This window comes from Muntiacus reevesi, chromosome 7 (assembly GCF_963930625.1).
Source record: "Muntiacus reevesi chromosome 7, mMunRee1.1, whole genome shotgun sequence".
Taxonomy (NCBI): domain Eukaryota; kingdom Metazoa; phylum Chordata; class Mammalia; order Artiodactyla; family Cervidae; genus Muntiacus; species Muntiacus reevesi.
Genome location: NC_089255.1, coordinates 26,749,889 through 26,772,631, shown reverse-complemented (window position 1 = coordinate 26,772,631; position 22,743 = coordinate 26,749,889). Strand labels below are relative to the sequence as shown.

The 22,743-nt window shown below is 36.7% G+C and overlaps 1 protein-coding gene and 1 pseudogene across 1 annotated transcript; one reads left to right on the top strand and one right to left on the bottom strand.

Moving 5' to 3' along the window:
• The first annotated feature begins 15,077 nt into the window (after window positions 1-15,077).
• Window positions 15,078-16,034, top strand: LOC136171586 (olfactory receptor 4F15-like; annotated as a pseudogene).
• Window positions 16,035-20,006: 3,972 nt separating this feature from the next.
• Window positions 20,007-20,915, bottom strand: LOC136172311 (olfactory receptor 4K3-like). The gene has a single exon (XM_065941572.1). It carries the CDS (start codon window positions 20,910-20,912, stop codon window positions 20,007-20,009), a length of 906 nt encoding a protein of 301 aa, XP_065797644.1. The 5' UTR covers window positions 20,913-20,915.
• Window positions 20,916-22,743: the final 1,828 nt, after the last annotated feature.

Genomic DNA, 22,743 nt, shown 5'->3' with positions numbered 1-22,743 from the left:
CCATCAGTTTGTAGCTTTCAAATGATTGATTTTGCCTTATGTTAATTTTACCTTGATAAGATAAAAGTGAAGTGAAGTGAAGTTGCTCAGTTGTGTCCGACTCTTTGTGACCCTACAAACTATAGCCTGTCAGGCTCCTCTGTCCATGGGGTTTTCCAGGCAAGAATACTGGAGTGGGTTGCCATTTCCTTCTCCATATATAAAATGCAATGCTAAAAAGATAATGAGTAAATATTATTTTCCTTTATGAATTAAGATTTTAGTTATCCACCTTTTTTAAAGCTCATTTTATTTTTAATCATGCTAGGCTAATGTGTACTTATGTAAAAGAGAATGCTACTGTTCCAACACAAAGTTTTTGCTTATTTCTCTCTAGGCTAGATGTTATGTAGAAATTAGTCTAAATTTTTGTAAAATGAGAATAATAACAGTTTAACAAAAATCAGTTTTTTAAAACAATCTGTTGAAATGGAGCTCTTATAATAATGTTAAATGATATAAGAATTGTGATATTTGGTCTTCTGTGTGTACACATTACTTTTCTGAGCAGTATTATAGAATTAGATGTATTCAGTATGTCTAGGTTTAGTTCATGAATAAAGAATACACAGGGCTGTATGCCAAGACACACATTCTGTCCCCTTTCTACTATTAATTGGTAAATTATAATCTTATTTCTTCATCTGATGAGGAAGAATATTGTATTTCCTCACTGTTTTGTTGGAAATAATAAATGAGATAGTATAGGTATAATACTCAGAAAAGCAAAAAGGTTAATAGACATATGAGCTCTTTTTTTTAAAAAAATATATAACACTGATCTAAAAAAGAGGCAGCATCTGCATAGGGATTAAATTCATGATTCAGAATATTATTTCATTTGAATATTAGTTTTGACTTTAGCATATTGACCTTTGCCAACATATTTATTTTCTATTTTCTTAGATATTATTATGGCTAAAATGTGTTTGGTAATTATATAAATGAAGTAAAAGCAGGTATAGGGCTTCTAGGAATAATTCATGAATATGCTTATAATAGAATAGTAAATAATTTCTACTAATGAGTGTCTTAATAGGCATTCCTTTTTCACTGGTATTGGTTTAAGTGATATTTAAATTATCAATAGATATTAAAATGTTAGGAGATGCTGAGTTTCCTTGAAGATACTGTTGTCATCATTTGTTAACTATGGTTTACTTTGTTTCCCATTTACCTTTTCAATCAAGCTTCTAATATTTTTTCTTCTCTTAATGCTATGGGAATTCAAGGTAGAGACCTCATATTTAACAGCCTGGGAATTCAGGTCACTGAGTCATCAAAGGGTTATCCAAAGCTGTTATTAAAACTGGAGTAACTGTAAGGAGAACTAACCATAGAGATCAAAGAGGGAAACAGCTCTTAAGAGATTGTATTTTAGTGAAAATATTGTTTCTTGGGATTTGTTTTTTGGGAAGGTCAGGTAAGTGGAGAGAGTATAATTTAAGTGAATCGCCTGTTAAAATGACCAACTCTACTACAACATTACAAAACTTCTCCCCATGTACCACCTTGCCTCCAGCTCTTTCTTATCTCTGTTTTTCAATTCAATATGCGTTTGTTGAACCTTGTTGAATACACAAGTGCCAGTCTTTCCAAGGGTAAATTCAAGTTGTCATTTCAGGTTGTGTGCAGCTCTTCATACACCTAAATTGCATTTTAATTTACAGGGAAATTTTTGGACATGGATTATATTTCACTAAGTACTAGAAAGGACCTTGGGAATTGATTTTGATGTGAATCATCTTTGACCTGTTGTTCGTGGAAATTTCTAGAATGAAAATTGCTTTTTAAAAAATTCTACTAGCATTAGTTTTCTTTAGGAATAATATTTAAAAAATCAGTGTGTTTAATGAGAAACTATTATTGTCAATTTTCAAGACGTATGTATCTGCAAACCTACAGCCATCCAAACCCTTGTCTTCTCTCCTAAATCCACAAAACTTCATCTGGTCAGGATTTATGTTTAAGACATAGTTCCTGCTCTTACTCCTAGCAGTGGAAACAGAGCAACTGTGGTTAGTCACTCAGTTTTTCCTGACTCCTTGCGACCCCATGCACTGAAGTCCAGCAGGCTCCTCTGTCCATGGGGATTCTCCAGGCAAGAACACTGGAGTGGGTTGCCTAAACCTTCCCCAGGGGACCTTCCCAACCCAGGAATCGAGCAGAGGTCTCCTGCCTTGCAGGCAGATTCTTTATCAGCTGAGCTACCCAGGAAGCCCACAGAGCGACTAGCCAATTGTGAATTATAACATCATGAAAAAGAATATGAGACTCTCACTAGTAAGATGTGACAGCAAAATGGAGGAATATTTCAGGAGACTGGAGGAGAGAGGGGGACATTGTTGAGTAACAATTGACTGAATTTCTAGAACAAAAAGTAATCAGCCACATGAAAAAGGAAATGAAAAAGGAAAGCTATAGTACAGAACAAAAATATGGGTAACCCTGATATGAATGAAAGAGCAAGTGTCCTTGTAGTTCAGGTTGTGAGGCAGAGAGGTGAGATAAGGGACTGGGAAAATGAACTGTAGACAGTCCCATTATGTGCCTTGTTGAGACGTTGTGAAGACAGAAGTTACTGAGGGTTTGTAAGCAGTGAGCAGACAAAACTCAGGAACCATTCCTAGAACGCTGTTCCAACTGCTGCTTCCCTTTTAGCTGTCATGGTATTCCTTCTTGCTTGCTTCTACTCTTTCCTATTTCTTTCCTCTGCTTCTCCTTGTCTTTTCTGCTTCCTTTCTTTTCTTCCCTTTTTCTTTCATCTTCTTCCTTATTAGTATCAATCAGCTGAACAATAGATATGCTTTAAAGAAACTAGCAGTTTCTTTACTCAGCTATTAAAAAGACTGCATTTGAATCAGTTCTAATGAGGTGGATGAAATTGGAGCCTATTATACAGAGCAAAGTAAGTCAGAAAGAAAAATACAAATACCGTATATTAATGCATATATATGGAATTTAGAAAGATGGTAATGATGACTGTATATGCGAGACAGCAAAAGAGACACAGATGTAAAGAACTGACTGTTGGACTGTGTGGGAGAAGGCGAGGGAGGGATGATGTGAGAGAATAGCATTGAAACATGTTTTTTAAAAAAAGAAAGAAACTAGCAGTAGACTGTCACAAATAGAAAGTTTTAACTTGGTCATTAATTTCTTATGGAGAACATTTTCTGTTAAGGAGCTACTGTGATTTTTTTTTATGAGTAAGCAGTCGTTTACACACTTGTAAAACTAATTTTATTTTCTTTTTTTTATTTTTTTATTTTTATTTTTTATTTTTCAGTGGGTTTTGTCATACATTGATATGAATCAGCCATAGAGTTACACGAATTCCCCATCCCGGTCCCCCATCCCACCTCCCTCTCCACCCGATTCCTCTGGATCTTCCCAGCCCAACAGGCCCGAGCACTTGACTCATGCCTCCCACCTGGCCTGGTGGTCTGTTTCACCACAGATAATATACATGCTGTTCTTTTTTTTTTTTTTTTTTTCTCTTTTTCTAACACTGGTACTTTATTTATTTATTTTTTTTTTTTTGTTTTTTGTTTTTATTAGTTGGAGGCCAATCACTTTACAACATTTCAGTGGGTTTTGTCATACATTGACATGAATCAGCCATATAGTTACATGTATTCCCCATCCCGATCCCCCCTCCATTACACGCCAGTCAGGGTGGCTGCTATCCAAAAGTCTACAAGCAATAAATGCTGGAGAGGGTGTGGAGAAAAGGGAACCCTCTTACACTGTTGGTGGGAATGCAAACTAGTACAGCCACTATGGAAAACAGTGTGGAGATTTCTTAAAAAACTGGAAATAGAACTGCCATATGACCCAGCAATACCACTTCTGGGCATACACACTGAGGAATCCAGATCTGAAAGAGACACGTGCACCCCAATGTTCATCGCAGCACTGTTTATAATAGCCAGGACATGCTGTTCTTTTGAAACATCCCACCCTCCCCTTCTCCCACAGAGGTCAAAAGTCTGTTCTGTACTTCTGCGTCTCTTCTTCTGCCCTGCTTATAGGGCCATCGTTACCATCTTTCTAAATTCCGTATATATGTGTTAGTATGCTCTAATGTTCTTTATCTTTCTGGCTCACCTCACTCTGTATAATGGGCTCCAGTTTCATCCATCTCATTAGAACTAATTCAAATGAATTCTTTTTAACAGCTGAGTAATATTCCATGGTGTATATGTACCACAGCTTCCTTATCCATTCATCTGCTGATGGGCATCTAGGTTGCTTCCATGTCCTGGCTATTATAAACAGTGCTGCGATGAACATTGGGGTGCACGTGTCTCTTTCAGATCTGGATTCCTCAGTGTGTATGCCCAGAAGTGGGATTGCTGTGTCGTATGGTAGTTCTATTTCCAGTTTTTTAAGAAATCTCCACACTGTTCTCCATAGGGGCTGTACTAGTTTGCATTCCCACCAACAGTGTAAGAGGGTTCCCTTTTCTCCACACCCTCTCCAGCATTTATTGCTTGTAGACTTTTGGATAGCAGCCATCCTGACTGGTGTGTAATGGTACCTCATTGTGGTTTTGATTTGCATTTCTCTGATAATGAGTGATGTTGAGCATCTTTTCATGTGTTTGTTAGCTATCTGTATGTCTTCTTTGGAGAAATGTCTGTTTAGTTCTTTGGCCCATTTTTTGATTGGGTCATTTATTTTTCTGGAATTGAGCTTCAGGAGTTGCTTGTATCTTTTTGAGATTAATCCTTTGTCTGTTTCCTCATTTGCTATTATTTTCTCCCAATCTGAGGGCTGTCTTTTCACCTTAGTTTCCTTTGTTGTGCAAAAGCTTTTAAGTTTCATTAGGTCCCATTTGTTTATTTTTGCTTTTATTTCCAATATTCTGGGAGGTGGGTCATAGAAGATCTTGCTGTGACTTATGCTGGAGAGTGTTTTGCCTATGTTCTCCTCTAGGAGTTTTATAGTTTCTGGTCTTACATTTAGATCTTTAATCCATTTTGAGTTTATTTTTGTGTATGGTGTTAGAAAGTGTTGTAGTTTCATTCTTTTACAAGTGGTTGACCAGTTTTCCCAGCACCACTTGTTAAAGAGATTGTCTTTTTTCCATTGTATATCCTTGCCTCCTTTGTCAAAGATAAGGTGTCCATAGGTTCATGGATTTATCTCTGGACTTTCTATTCTGTTCCATTGATCTATATTCCTGTCTTTGTGCCAGTACCATACTGTCTTGATGACTGTGGCTTTGTAGTAGAGTCTGAACATACACCATGACCAAGTGGGCTTTATCCCAGGAATGCAAGGATTCTTTAATATCCGCAAATCAATCAACGTAATACACCACATTAACAAATTGGAAGATAAAAACCATATGATTATCTCAATAGATGCAGAGAAAGCCTTTGACAAAATTCAACACTCATTTATGATTAAAACTCTTCAGAAAGCAGGAATAGAGGGAACACACCTCAACATAATACAAGCTATATATGACAAAACCACAGCAAACATCACCCTCAATGGTGAAAAATTGAAAGCATTTCCTCTGAAATCAGGAACAAGACAAGGATGCCCACTCTCACCACTGCTATTCAACATAGTGTTGGACGTTTTGGCCATAGCAATCAGAGCAGAAAAAGATGTACAAGGAATCCAGATAGGAAAAGAAGAAGTGAAACTCTCGCTGTTTGCAGATGACATGATCCTCTACATAGAAAACCCTCAAGACTCTTCCAGAAAATTACTAGAGCTAATCAATGAATATAGTAAAGTTGCAGGATATAAAATTAACACACAGAAATCCCTTGCATTCCTATACACTAACAACGAAAAAACAGAAAGAGAAATTAAGGAAACAATGCCATTCACCATTGCAACAAAAAGAATAAAATACTTAGGAGTATATCTACCTAAAGAAACAAAAGACCTATACACAGAAAACTATAAAACATTGATGAAAGAAATCAAAGAGGACACAAACAGATGGAGAAACATACCGTGTTCATGGATTGGAAGAATCAATATTGTCAAAATGGCTATTCTACCCCAAAGCAATCTATAGATTCAATGCAATCCCTATCAAGCTACCAACGGTATTTTTCACAGAACTAGAACAAATAATTTCACAATTTGTATGGAAATACAAAAAACCTCGAATAGCCAAAGTAATCTTGAGAAAGAAGAATGGAAATGGAGGAATCAACCTGCCTGACTTCAGACTCCACTACAAAGCCACAGTCATCAACACACTTGTAAAACTAATTTTAAACATTTGACTAAATGGTACTGCCATCACTGCAGTCTGAATTTGAAGGGTTGTATGTTCATCTGAGCCTCTTATTCTGTGTTTTATCAATAAATTTCATTTTTAAGTCAAAAGCCAGTATCAGGTTGTTTTAGACCATTTAAATAACACAGAAATATAGGCCTTAGGAAATAAAAGCCATATGTAGTCCTATTTTTCAGGATTCACTATTGGTAATATTTAATGTGCAGTCTTAGAAGTTTTTTACGAGAACAAACATATTTTCATAAAAATATTTTTTTGCCATTAGAGGTTTAATTCAGTATTTGGATGGTTGTTTCCAGGTACTTAAATAAATATAATAAACTGACGTCAACATTATACCAATTTAAGATGTAGTACTGGTCATCATGTAACAATTTTTGCAGGAGTCAATACCAGCTATGAATATACATACACAGATATCTTTAATATTTTTGACTTTGCACATAGGTGGTGATAGTATTCTTGCCTGGAGAATCCCAGGGATGGGGGAGCCTGGTGGACTGCCGTCTATGGGATCACATGGAGTCGGACACGACTGAAGTGATTTAGCGGCGGCAGCAGCAGGTGATAGTATTATTACTCATAAGAACAGGACCACATTTTCATGTAACATCAAACTTAACTAGATTAATTTCTGAATTGCTATGGGTGGAAAGCTCTTTTTCTAGGCCTACACAAGACCCAACAAATGATGATTAATAGAAGCTTTTTCAGATAGTTTACAATGATATTATGCAGTAACAAACAACAAAATGCAAGTGGCTTATAAAATGTTTTTATTTTTTCAGAAAAATAGTGGTATAACTGTTATGAATATTGTGTATATTTAAGGTGTACAAATAGATGCTTTGATATAGGTCTATTATACATTCAGTTCAGTTCAGTCGCTCAGTCGTGTCTGACATTTTGAGACCCCATGAACCGCAGCGCGCCAGGCCTCCGTGTCCATCATCAACTTACGGAGTCCACCCAAACCCATGCCCATTGTGTCAGTGATGCCATCCAACCTTCTCATCCTCTGTCGTCCCCTTCTCCTCCTGCCCTCAATCTTTCCATCATCAGGGTCTTTTCAAATGAGTCAGCTCTTCATATCAGGTGGCCAAAGTATTGGAATTTCAGCTTCAACATCAGTACCTCCAATGAATACCCAGGACTGATCTCCTTTGGGATGGACTGGTTGGCTCTCCTTGTAGTCCAAGGGACTCTCAAGAGTCTTCTCCAACACCACAGTTCAAAAGCATCAATTTTTCTGTGCTCAGCTATTTATAGTCCAACTCTCACATCCATACATGACTACTGGAAAAACCATAGCTTTGGGTAGATGGACCATTGTTGGCAAATAATGTCTCTGCTTTTTATATACTGTCTAGGTAGGTCATAACTTTTTTTCCAAGGAGCAAGCGTCTTTTAATTTCATGGCTGCAATCACCATCTGCAGTGATTTTGGAGCCTCCAAAAATAAAGTCAGCCGGTGTTTCCCCATCTATTTGCCGTGAAGTGATGGGACCAGATACTATGACCTTAGTTTTCTGAATGTTGAGTTTTAAGCCAACTTTTTCACTCTCCTCTTTCACTTTGATCTTTAGTTCTTCACTTTCTTCCATAAGTGTGGTGTGATCTGCATATCTGAGGTTATTGATATTTCTCCTGGCAATCTTGATTCCAGCTTATGCTTCTTCCAGCCCAGCGTTTCTCATGATGTACTCTGCATATAAGTTATATAAGCGGGGTGACAATGTACAGCCTTGAGGTACTCCTTTTCCTATGTGGAACCAGTCTGTTGTTCCATGTCCAGTTCTAACTGTTGCTTCTGGATCTGTATACAGGTTTCTCAAGAGGCAGTTCAGATCGTCTGGTAGTCCCATCTCTTCCAGAATATTCCACAGTTCATTGTGATCCACATGGTCAAAGGATTTGGCATAGTCAATAAAACAGAAATAGATGTTTTTCTGGAACTCTCTTGCTTTTTCGATGATCCAGTGGATGTTGGCAATTTGATCTCTGGTTCCTCGGCCTTTTCTCTAACCAGCTTGAACATCTGGAAGTTCATGGTTCACATATTGCTGAAGCCTGGCTTGGAGAAGTTTGAGCATTACCTTACTAGCGTGTGAGATGAGTGTAATTGTGCGGTAGTTTGAACATTCTTTGGCATTACCCTTCTTTGGGATTGGAATGAAAACTGACCTTTTCCAGTCCTGTAGCCACTGCTGAGTTTTCCAAATTTGCTGACATATTGAGTGCAACACTTTCACAGCATCATCTTTTAGAATTGGAAACAACTCAACTGGAATTCCATCACATCCACTAGCTTTGTTCATAGTGATGCTTCCTAAGGCCCACTTGTCTTCACATTCCAGGATGTCTGGCTCTAGGTGAGTGTGAGTGATCACACCTTCATGATTATCTGAGTCATGGAGATATTTTTTGTACAGTTCTTCTGTGTATTCTTGCCTCCCCTTCTTAATATCTTCTGCTTCTGTTAGGTCCATACCATTTCTGTCCTTTATTGAACCCATCTTTGCATGAAATGTTCCCTTGGTATCTCTAATTTTCTTGAAGAGATCTCTAGTCTTTCCCATTCTATTGTTTTTCTCTATTTCTTTGCACTGATCGTTGAGGTAGGCTTTCTTATCTCTCCTTGCTATTTGGAACTCTGCATACAAATGGATACATCTTTCCTTTTTTCGGTTGCTTTTTGCTTCTCTTCTTTTCACAGCTATTTGTAAGGCCTCCTTAGACAGCCAATTGCTTTTTTGCATTTGTTTTTCTTGGAGATGTGCTTGCTCCCTGTCTCCTGTACAATGTCATGAACCTCCTCCATAGTTCATCAGGTACTCTATCACATCTAGTCCCTTAAATCTATTTCTCACTTCCACTGTATAGTCATAAGGGATTTGATTTAGTTCATACCTGAATGGTCTAGTGGTTTTCCCCATTTTCTTCAATTTAAGGCTGAATTTGTCAATAAGGAGTTCATGATCTGAACCTCAGTCATCTCCCAGTCTTGTTTTTGCTGACTCTACAGAGCTTCTCCATCTTTAGCTGCAAAGGATATAATCAATCTGTTTTCGGTATTGACCATCTGGTGATGTCCATGTGTAGAGTCTTCTCTTGTGTTGTTGCAAGAGGGTGTTTGTTATGACCAATGCGTTCTCTTGGCAGCACTCTGTTAACCTTTGCCCTGCTTCATTCTGGACTCCAAGGCCAAATTTGCCTGTTACTCCAGGTGTTTCTTGACTTCCTACTTTTGCATTCCAGTCCCCTATAATGAAAAGGACATCTATTTTGGGTGTTAGTTCTAGCAGGTCTTGTAGAACTTCAGCTTCTTCAGCATTTGTTATATGTCTTTATTATGTATGACAAATAATTATCAATAATTATCAAATAATTACCACAATCAAGCTAATGAATGTATCCACCTCTTGGCACAGTTACCATTGTTTTGTGTGTGAAAACACTTCAGATTTACCTCTCAGCAAATTTCAAGTATAAAGCATAACTTGCTTGTGCATTAGGTCTCCAGAACTTATTCACCTTGATATGGGAAATTTTGTCTCTTTTGACCAACATCTCCCCAATTCACCCTCCCCTCAGACCCCAAAACCCATAATTTTACTCTTTACTTTCATGAATTTGACTCTTTTAGATTTCTCATATGTGATATGATTCAGTGTTTTGCTTTCTATGACTGGCTTACTAGAGTTTTCTCTGCTCTTAATCACCTTGTTACAAACGGCCGCAATTTTTTTTTTTAGAATGAACTATATTTTGGTATGTGTGTGTTGTGTTGTGTTGTGTGTGTGTATCACATTTGCTTTAACTGTTCATTCATCACCAGAAATTTTGTTTATTTCAATAATTTGGTTCATGTGAGTAATGCTGCAATGAACATGGGACTGCCAATATCTCTTCAAGATACAGATTCCATTTCCTTTGCATATATAAAAGTGAAATCGTTACATGAAAGGATAGTTCTAATTTTAGCGCTTTGAGAACCTCAATACTTTTTCCAGAATGGAAGGCAGAGTGTTATTTTTATGTACTTTCTTGTGTCTGCTAAACTGAAAATCTTTCCAGATCTATCTATATATATATAGAACTATTTATTTCATTTTTATAGCTTCATAATATTGGAAATTGTTTTTCATTTTCATCTCTCTTTTTCTTTTTCTCTTTCTTTTTTCCCTGTCAGTTGGTGAAACAGAAAACTGTGAGTCTCCTATTCAGTCCTGATGATAAGGCTAGGCATCTATCAATATGTTCATTGGTCACTTGTACATGTTGTTGTTATTGTTCCTGCTGTCAGTGCCTGTGTACGTATCTCCACTTTTTCAAGTTTAATCTCCTTGCGCAGTTACTATATTGACCTTTGCATCAAATATAATCTTCTGTTTGACTAATGCCAATATTTTGCCTTTCTTACTGACCTATAACAAATGAAGAATGTGTTATTAATGGATTTTTAATGTTTAGAAAGTTTAGAAAAGAGAAAAACAGGAAAAAAATCACCTAGTTTTCCTAATACTAATACAAAAATTTATCAGTATTATTTTAAGCTGAACTTTCTTTTGGTCTTTGAAACATTTTAATTTATTTTTTTACATTTGGAAACAAAGTAAATATACATTGTTTTGTATACCAGACAATGTATATTTTAAAATCTACATATTGCATGATCAAAGCCTTAGACAGAAACTTGATTATAGCTCCTTTGAAATGTCACACCCACTGCAGTTAGCTCTGATGATTGTCGCATTCATTCTCTTTTGCTCAGACCAATTCTTTTTTTCTGTTACTGGCTATAAAATCCTCCATTCACCGCCCCTGTATCAGGGCCTCCTGGCAGCACCCCTGCAGTGTTCTCTTTTGGCTACAAGACTCGCTTCACATCAACTACCCTCACAATGTCCTTCCTGACTGGCCTGGCTGCCTGCATGTCTATTCTTGGCTATAAGAGTTTCAGGGAGCTCCAACCACCTTATGCTACTTTCTCACTGAGGCAATGGAAAGTCGTGCCCACAGGAGGCCCAGGCGTGGTGTGGAGTGCCAAGAGAAGAGTGACAGAGAGAGCGTGGTTGTTAGTGGTGTGGGGCCTGGAGGAAAGCTTAGTGGTGGCAGTGCAAGTGGGGGCCTCCTGGTATTCAATTCAGATGTGGAAAAAGCATCACTAATTTGGTTTGTTTAAAGTTGTTTAGAAGATCTTGTATGAATAAATAGCTTATATATTAGATTGAATTCTATAAAATTGACATTTGACCAAATGTGAACTAACTGAAAGAACAATTTCTTATGACTCAAATTAATAAATGCACATAAGCCTGTAGATGAACAATTTACTGATAAGGACTAAAGATAAACAGTTTTCTATTTTTCCCTAGATGTATATAGGAACATGGGTTTCCTATATAACCCTCTTGCAAATGTCTCATTTATTAAAAAGTCTGTTATTCATATGTTCATAGATTGAACTTTGTTCTGTATATGAATAATAATGCTTTTCTCCAGATGGAAGAACTATGAATACTTAATTCATATAGATTTAACTATGAATATTTTCTGCTGTTGATAATTACGTTATTTTTCTTTTCATGATTTTTTTTATCATCAGCATCCCTTGTAGTTTGTTTTAGCTTATCTAGTGTCAATACACTAGGCAAGTTTTCTTTTTATTGAGGTATAGTTAATTTACAATGTTGTGTTAGTTTTAGGTATACAGCAAAGTGATTCATTCATATGTGTTTGTATATATCTAATTATAAGTAAGTAAAGTGAAAGTTGCTCAGTCGTGTCCGACTCTTTGCGACCCCATGGACTATACAGTCCATGGAATTCTCCAGACCATAATACTGGAGTGGGTAGCCTTTCCCTTCTCCAGGGGATCCTTCCAACCCAGGGATCAAACCCAGGTCTCCCGCATTGCAGGCGAATTCTTTACCAACTGAGCCACAAGGGAAGCACATATCTATATATACATATTTATATATGTTCTTTTTCAGATTCTTTTGCTTTAAAAATTGTTACAAGATATTAAATATAGTTGCATTTGCTACAGAATAGTTGCTTGCTGTTTATCTATTTTATATACAGTAATGTGTATATGTTATATTTTCTTGATTGAGATTCTTAGTCATAAGTAAAGAAAATTTTGAAGTTTAGCTATTTCTAATGTGCCTTCTAAAGAAGCTGCATCAGTTTTCATTCTTTTTATCAGTGTATGAGTATGACTTTCTTCTCACAGCCTCATCCATGATGTCATCAATTTTTTGAACCTTTGAAATTTGTAGTATAGAATAGCACCTAAGGCAATCTTACCTACATTTCTTTGATTACTAGTAGAATTTTACTTTTCATATGACTATCAACTATTGGGACATCTTATGTGTTGGTTGTCTTACATGTTTTTCTCATTTTAAAATTTGTATATCACACTTCCTTTATTTATATTTCTGGAGGAACTGATTTCATAATAAAAATATTAGTCATCTGTCTGATATTTTATCTTATTTTTCAGAGTGTGTTTTTCATTTTATAGTGTTTATATATCCATATAAGATATCTGTATGTATATATTTATACAAAAAATTTTGTACATCCACTTATATCTAAGTATAGCAGGACTGAATATTTTGGATAGTGCCAATTATTTTTCCTCTCTCATTTGTTAATAAGAGATATTTTTAGAATGAAAACTTCATCTTAAATATTTGCTTAAATATTATTTTTATTTCTCTGGATATGTTAGCCTTTTTTGATGTTTAAATATCCTTTTGAAACTTTCTTGAGTTTATGATGAGAGGCAATAATCTACGTATTACCAAGTTTTATGTGTTGTCCCAACACTATTGATTGAATATTTCATCTTGTCCACGGATGAGAATGATTATTCTACAGTCTCCTGAAGTCACTCTAAGTTTACCTTCTCCTTCCATTCTTTACATTGAAGCTTTTGTAACCATTTGAAAGCAAAATAATTATCAGATACAACTGTATATCCCCCAGATTTTCTACTGCATCATTGAAAAAGCAAGAGAGTTCCAGAAAAACATCTATTTCTGCTTTATTGACTATGCCAAAGCCTTCGACTGTGTGGATCACAATAAACTGTGGAAAATTCTGAAAGAGATGGGAATACCAGACCACCCGACCTGCCTCTTGAGAAACCTATATGCAGGTCAGGAAGCAACAGTTAGAACTGAACATGGAACCACACTTGTTCCACATAGGAAAAGGAGTACCTCAAGGCTGTACATTGTCACCCTGCTTATATAACCTATATGCACAGTACATCATGAGAAACGCTGGGCTGGAAGAAGCACACGCTGAAATCAAGATTGCTGGGAGAAATATCAATAACCTCAGATATGCAGATGACACCACCCTTATGGCAGAGAGTGAAGACGAACTAAAAAGCCTCTTGATGAAAGTGAAAGAGGAGAGTGAAAAAGTTGGCTTAAAGCTCAACATTCAGAAAACTAAGGTCATGGCATCTGGTCCCATCACTTCATGGGAAATAGATGGGGAGACAGTGGAAACAGTGTCAGACTTTATTTTTTGGGACTCCAAAATCACTGCAGATGGTGATTGCAGCCATGAAATTAAAAGACGCTTACTCCTTGGAAGGAAAGTTATGACCAACCTAGATAGCATATTAAAAAGCAGTGACATTACTTTGCCAACAAAGGTCCATCTAATCAAGGTTATGGTTTTTCCAGTGGTCATGTGTGGATGTGAGAGTTGGACTGTGAAGAAAGCTGAGCACCGAAAAATTGATGCTTTTGAACTATGGTGTTGGAGAAGACTCTTGAGAGTCCCTTGGACTACAAGGAGATCCAACTAGTCTATCCTAAAGGAGATTAGTCCTGGATGTTCATTGGAAGGACTGATGCTGAAGCTGAAACTCCAATTCTTTGGCCACTTCATGGGAAGAGTTGACTCATTGGAAAAACCCTGATGCTGGGAGGGGTTGGGGGCAGGAGGAGGAGGGGACGACAGAGGATGAGATGGCTGGATGGCATCACTGACTTGATGGACATGTGTTTGCGTAAACTGCAGGTGTTGGTGATGGACAGGGAGGCCTGGCGTGCTGCAATTCATGGGATCGCAAAGAGTCAGACACAACTGAGCGACTGAACAGATCTGAACTGAACTGAACTAGGATAAAAAGCAAAGTTCATATCATGGATCCAAGATTCCATCCTCTCTGGCCTGTTTCTCCTCTTGAGCTCAATCATTCACCTTCCTTCCTCAGTGGCCTTCGTGTCTCAGGGTCTTTACACACGGTATTCCAAAGTCTGGTCTACTGTATTTACTCTTTGAAAATAACTCATATTTAGCAGAGTCTGAGTAACTATGATGGTGCTGTGTCATATTGTTCTCATAGCCCTCTGTTCTTTTCCTTAAAATCAGTTGTCAGAAGTGTATCTGTATTTAAATTCATTTAATCTATGTATCTACCTGTATCTACCCATCTAGATCTAGTCCATTAACTCTCAAAGTCAGAATTGCTGTTTCACCTCAGAACTTGACATTGAACTTGGAATATAGTGGATACTTATTAGGAATATCAGTTACACTCTTTAGCTGCATTAGTGAAGAAATAAATTAATGCATTATATTTTTAAAATATATTAATGGCTGTTAGTGAAGATTTCTGATTTAAAACCATATTTGATGAAAGTTTAAATCTGTTTCTCTAAATAAAAGTGCTGATAAATGCTTTGGTTATGTTTTGTTTCTAGTCTTTATGTATCAACAGACCAAGCCAATGTATGAAGCAAATGACTCTTCGGTGTCTGAATTTGTTTTCCTGGGACTTTCTACCTCTAGACCAGTGTAGCATTTCCTCCTTGTCTTCTCTACAGTGTTTTATGTAATAATTGTTCTGGGAAATCTCCTTGTTGTGTTTGCAGTGACCTTTGACCCTCATCTACACTCCCCCATGTACTTCCTTTTAGCCAACCTCTCATTCATTGATTTGAGTTTTTCTACCATAACAGTTCCTAAGATGATTTCTGACCTGTACTCTGGGCACAAAACCATACCCTTCCAGGGGTATGTCTTCCAGATATCTGTCCTAACACCCTAGGTGGATCTGAGATGGTGCTGCTCACTGCCATGGGCTTTGACCACTATGTGGTCATATGTAAGCCCCTGCACTATCTGACCATCATGAACCCACGGTATGCCTTTTGCTTTTGTCTGGTGCTTGGGCTATTGGCCTCATACACTCACTGGTCCAGTTAGTTTTTGTGATCCATTTGCCTTTCTGTGGTCCTAATGACATCGACAGCTTTTACTGTGACCTTCCTTGGTTTATCAAACTTGCTTGCATAGATTCCTACAGAATGGAGTTCATGGTTATTGAATGGAATTGATGGTTATTGCCATCAGTGGGTTCATATCCATGGCACTTCCTTCTTGTTGATTTTCTCCTATATTTTCATTCTGGTCACTGTATGGAAATGCTCTTCAGGTGGTTTGTGGCAAGGCCCTCTCTACTCTGTCAGCACACGTCACTGTGGTGGTTTTGTTCTTTGGACCATGCATCTTTGTTTACATGTGGCCATTTCCCACGGTACCAGAGGATAAGCTTCTTGCTATTTTAGACTTTTTGGTTACACCCATCCTCAATCCTGCCATTTACACACTGAGGAAAAAGGACATGAGGACGGCAATGAGGAGACTGAGTAGTCAGCTCCTGAGTTGGAGGAAGGTCTCCTAAGTAACTCATGAGAGCACAAATTACTTCAAACAACTTCATGCAATAAAAATGCTTAAGTAAGTATACAAAATTTGGGGATTTTTTTCCCTAAAGTCACCATTTTATAATATTCAGACTAGACCATGTATTATGAGGTTACACTGAACTCTTTAGGTAACAAGTTGTTTGATAGCCAGATTAATCCCAGGAATTGCTTGGTGGAAATTTTAGAAAAACTCTCAGTTCTACACTTCGAATCTGCCTAGTATATCGCCTTATACATCACCCTGCTTGGATTCAATTAATCAATTTAATTCAATTAATTGAATTAATATAACTCATACTGTCAAAAGTTTGAGGGAGTTGTGAAATATCTAAGTCTCCTTTGATTTCAAGTTAGGATGTGAAAAAATCATATTTTTACTGAAAGATAAAAAATGTGTGAGTGGGGATTTAAAACCCGCAGAAATGAAACAGTGTAATAGAAGTGAAGTAAACAGAAGATGGATAAGATAGCCTAATAAAGGGAGATTGACAAATGTAGAAGAAAAGCATTTGGGTGAACCTCATAATATATTTCATGAGCTTGGCCTCTGGCTACTAAATCTCACGCTAGCTTGTCTCAGTTCTGGACTCAAGTCATCTACAGTTGGCTTTGGACAGGAAATTGATGAATATGTTGTTATTTCACAATTTTCTGAAATTATGACTTGATCCGTCAATGAATATTCCTCCAACATTGGAACATGTTGGTCTGACCGTAGCCTGGCTGGTTATTATCATTAGCTGACAGCCATTCTGTCCAAATCATTTGCTGACTATTTTTCTCTAATAACTCATCTTATATAACATTTTTGTGTCAAAACATGGGTCTCAAGTATGTGTTATTGTGTATAACCTGTATAAATAACAAAACTAATTTAATTTATGGTTTACTTTGATAACTAGAAGACTGAGCCAAATTCCCTGCAGAGCTTGAAAGGACCCTATGTTTGAGTATTGTGATCCAAGATTCATTTAGGATTATCAGTCATTTCAGTTGTACATTTTATGTTTTTCCTATTGACAATTATTTCATTGCTTTTATTTGTATTTGTAATGAATTCTTGTTAGGTATATTAATTAAAAAGAGCAATGTAAAGCCAGATTTCTCTTTGGGTAATTTGCCAAACTTTTTGAAAGTAGTAAGAGAAGGAAGAAGACTAAAGTCTAAAGTTCTAAGCGTAAATGTTCTGAAGGGCAAAACTGAATCATCTGAATTCTTTGAGACTGAGGAGAAAAAGATCCTGTAGAATCATCATCCAAACTTGGAAGGGATATATCCAAGGAACAGGAACAAACTTGAGGTGTACTAAGTCTTATAAAATTTACAATCCATATTCAAACAGGCTTTAATACTTGCTTGGATTGAAGTGATCACACCTTAATCTTTTATGCCTCATAGAAGAGAGAGTAGATAATTTGTGGAGGAATAGTGATTCAGATGGAAAAGAATCCACCTGCAATGCAGGAAACCTGGGTTCGATCCCTGGATCGAGAAGATCCTGTGAAGAAGTAAATGGCAACCCTCTGAAGTATCCTTTTGTGGAGAAATTTGTGGACAGAGAAACCTGGCGGACTTCAGTCCATGGGATCACAAAGGGTCAGACACGATTTGATGACTAAGACACACACATATCATGCCAGAACTAAATGTTCTTTTTAACACAGGATTTAAAATAGAAAAAATAATGTATGATGTATAAGTAGCAGGAATATGTAACTGATAATTAACAGGAAAATAATAGAAGTAGACTATGGATGGCTCAATTGTTGACATTAGCAAAGAGTATAACTCATATAATCTAAAGCAATATTAAGAAGCTGAGAAACTGAAAAAATTTTCACAGAGAAACAATCTAAGAAAGAACCAAGGGATATTTTGAAATAAAATTAACTATGTGCATTTATGAATTTAAAGGGGCTTAATTTAAAAACAGACTGGATACAGCAGAAGAAAGGCTCAGTGGACTCAAGGACAAGTCAGTAGATACTATCCAAACTGAGTAAAGAGAGATTAAAAGAACAAAAAATGTCAGAATATCATATGCATATGAAAATAGCAATTCTTTTATTTAAGGTTCGTTCCTGAGATTTTCTATTGGAAATGTTACAAAATACACAGAACCATGTCATCTTTTGCTTCCCTGGAGGCTCAGCTGGCAAAGAATCTGCCTGCAATGCAAGAGACCTGGATTCAATCCCTGGGTCAGGAAGATGCCCTGAAGAAGGGAATGGCAACCCACTCCAGTATTCTTTCCTGGAGAATTCCATGGAGAGAGGAGCCTGGCAGATTGCAGTCCATGCGGTCGCAGAGTTGGACACGACTGAATGACTAGCATACATGCCATCTTTAAAAAGTAATATAAATTTGAGATATACCTAGATCCATGGACTCAGATAAATGGATGTAAACTTGTATAATTTTTTGAGGAAGATTTCTGAAGAAAAGTTTTGTTATATGTAGTAATGAGTAATTCTCAAACTTTGTATATAATCCTGTTTTTACAGGCTATTTGAACACTGCATTGAATTAAATAGTTTATTACAAAACTATTTTTTTTGGCCTACCTATATGATGAACTGCCTCAAGTATTTATGAATTGGAAGGAAAAAAGCAGAATCTCTAAAGGTTTTTAATATAGCCATCTTTGTATTTCATATACATCATTTAAAGACAATTACAGTGTTTCACAAATGATTAAAACATAATGTTGAGGGAACAAAACTCTATCCAGATTATGATTATGATTCAACTTTCTGAATATGATTAGGAATGCTTAATGATTACTTTTATAGATATGTCTATAGAATGTAACTAGAATGCTAACTAATTGATGACTATTGTTTTGTGTCAGGAAATGTTTGTCGGAAGGATTCCTACGTGCTGTCTCTCATGAGTCCTTTGTCCCTCTTCAAGCGGAACAGCACGCTGCTCCCAGGGACTGAGGCCATTGTGTGAGGCAGGCTTGGGTCTCCTTTAGTAAACATTCTCTTTAGGTCAAAACTGCTTAGTCTTGCTCCCCTTTCTTGAGATATGGATTGTCTCCTGACCTTGTGACTAACATTACCCCTTATTTCCTTGGTAACGGTTGCTGTACGTTTGGTTTTCTTATCTCTGTCATTCCCAAAAGAAGTTTCTTGTACCACAGCCTATATATACTCATAGAAAAATCATTAAAGCACTTTTGCTCCATCAAAACTTAGGTTCCCATGTCTTTTTTGTTTCTCTGTCTCTCTCTCTGTCTCTTTTTCTGGCTGATTCTCTGGAGCGTGGAGACTTGTCATGCTCACTTTCCTACCTGGGCTTCTAAGATCCTCTCAAGAAGGCACTTTGTGCCTTCATCCCCTCGAGAGGGCACCTGGTGCCTTCTTGAGCAATGCAAGTCCCGTGTGAAGGGCTTTATTGGTCCTCTGCATAAACCAGGGAATATCAGCCTCTTTCTCTCTTTTAGTTTCTTATCGTCGACCCCGTACCACCAGGTTCCGGTCCATAAAAGGACCCCAACAGTTTTGTAAAAGTAAAGAGAGCAATATAATGCAGTAACTTATTAAAGAAAACTTTAGAGAAAGTCTATGTGAAATGTTCTCCTAAAAAAGGCATAGGATAATAGAAAATTTCCTGATAGGGTAGTCAGTTTTGAAGTAATAGTAAAAATATAGTAATATAAAATAGTAACATTCTTATTAATTTCAAGTCATTCTTGAGAACAATCAAAATCATACTTCTAAAGACTGTCCAAAATTCCCAAACAGGAACTTATTTTAACAATTCTGGAATCCTAAAGAATTGATACAAAATTTTCATCAAGAGACACACATGATTTCCATATGTGAATTGGGAACTTGTCCCAGTCTTAAGTGACAGGGTAGGTGTGGCCAATTTAGTGCACTCACAGTAGACATTCTGATAATTTGAAATGATGAAATATCAAAGAAATCCACAGTTTGTCATCATAGCCGCTTAATGGCATTTCTAATCTCTTTGTTTCTTAAAGTATAAATGACTGGATTTAGTAGTGGTGTGATGATCGCATAAAATATAGCTAGGAACTTGTCCACCCAAGTGATGCTGAGTGGACATAGGTAGACGAAGATGCAAGGCCCAAAGAATAACATGACCACTGTGATGTGGGCAGTGCAGGTGGAGAGAGCCTTGGATGCCCCACCCTTTGATTGCTGGCAGACAGTAAGCAGAATATAAGAGTAAGAGATCAGCAACAGAAGGAAGCAAACGGTTGCAAGTACCCCACTGTTAGCATTTGTCAACACTTCTAGAATATAAGTGTCCATGCAGACCAACTTGATCACCAGTGGAATATCACAGAAAAAGCTATCCAATTTTCTGGGTCCACAGAAGGGCAGTTGTGTAATTATAGCTAGTTGGCTTATTGAATGCACAAAGCCAATGATCCATGATGTCATCACTAGTTGAATGCACATTTTTGTATTCATGATGCTGGAGTAATGGAGTGGCTTGCAGATGGCCACATAACGGTCATAGGCCATCATCACTAAGAGCACCATTTCACCCCCTCCAAAAAAATGTCCAAAAAACATCTGACACATGCAGCCTCTAAAGGAGATGGTCTTATTTTCTTTCAGAAAGTCTGTGATCAGTTTAGGGGTGGCTACTGAGGAATAGCATAAGTCAGAGAATGACAAATTTGCTAATAGGAAGTACATAGGGGAGTGGAGGTGAAGGTCAGCAATAACTAGGAGCACAATGAAGACATTGCCTGAAATGGTGATCAAGTAAAGTGAAGAAAATACCACTAGGAGGAAGGCTTGGAGGTCCCATGAGTCACATAGCCCAACAAAAATAAATTCAGATACCACAGACTGGTTCACTTCTTCCATTCAGTTCAGTGTCTTCTAAATTTATCTGAAGAAAAGATGTAAAAATAGATTTTCTGAATAAACATTCTGTGCACCAAGTGTGTTTTTTATGCACTGCTAATGGAAGTGTGTACTTACATAATCACTGTAACAAGCAATTGACCTTCTCTTTTAATGCTCAATATACATATAGTCTATGGTGCAGCAATTTCACTCCCATTTGTATGCTCAATGTAAAATCTTGCATCTGTATATAAGGAAAATTTACAGCAATGCCTATAAACATAGTGATAGAATCTTAAGAAATCCAACTATATAATACTACATGAATGTGTGTTAGTAAAATATGGTAATAAAGAAATAAAGAGCCTCAAATAGATCCATCTCTCAGCATAAATTTTGTAAGATGAAGAGCACTACAAAAATAACAGTATATTTTGCAGGAACTTATATAAGTAATAAAACTATGTCCCAAAATGTAAGAAGTAAGTAAACTCAGTTGCAGGAAGCCAAGATTCTGGGTGAGGATGAACACATAAGCAGTTGTCCATTATTATCATCTGTTTAGGTCTTGGACTGGGCAATGTTTCATAGGTATAGTTTTATTATTATATAAACAAGCAAGCAAACTCAAAATGGACATGGAAAAATGAGAATATACTGTGAATCAAAAATGATGATCTACGCCAGCCCAGGTTGGATGCATGAGACAGGTGCTCGGGCCTGGTGCACTGGGAAGACCCAGAGGGATCGGGTAGAAAGGGAAGTGGGAGAGGGGATCGGCATGGGGAACACATGTAAATCCATGACTGATTCATGTCAATGAATGACAAAACCCACTACAATGCTGTAAAGTAATTAGCCTCCAACTAATAAAAATAAATGAAAAAAAAAAAAAAAAGATCATCCTTGACATGTATTATCAGATGCATGACTTGGGGCAAATGACACAGCATCCTTAAGTCATTTTTCTCATTTTGTAAAGTGGGAATAATGAGTGTCTACCTTATATAATGGTATTCTTGGAAACAGTAAGTTAAATACGCATATAAAGCTTAAAAAAAAAGAATGATGATCTATTCAATACAGCAAACATGAGTTAAATAGTAGTTTCAAAAAATGGCATTTTCATTTATTAATTGAAGTATAGTTGACTTACATTAAATGACTTAAATTCTGCCATCTACAGCAACATGGGTGGACCTATAAAATATTACTGTTAGTGAAATGACAGAGAAAGACCAGTACTGTTTGATATCACTCATATTTGGAATCTAAAAAATAATACAAAAAGTTACATTTTATTAATATCTTTTGAAGCTGTGTGTTAAAAAGATATTTATTATACATAAAATAAATTTGAAAAACTCAATATTTAACACATTATTGAAAAGTAACAATAATTTTAATGAATGGATCCAATAAAAAAGAGATGTTAATACTAACTTTGATAAAATCACAAAATTTTTTTTACCAAGAAATACAGTTAACTCTGTATAAGAGCAGATAAGCTAATCAAAGATAGTGTGGAAGACTACCTGTTGCAGGCATAAGGAGTAAATCACAAGCATCAGGAAGAAATGTATTCTCTTCATGATTTCAAAGCTATATAGCCTGTAATTGAGATAAGAAGATGTTTCCCAAACTGTGTGAAGTTGCATTCCTGCTCTTGGCGCTCGTTGCTCTGGCTTTGCTTTCCTTTAGTCTTGGTTTACTCTGCCTGTTTTCTATATTGAAGTTGTTCTTGATTATATTTTTGTTGTTTAAACCCACACAGTTATCACATATAAGGGATGAAAATAAGAATAGAATTAGAAAACACTAGATGTAGAAGGGATTTTTAATTTTTTAA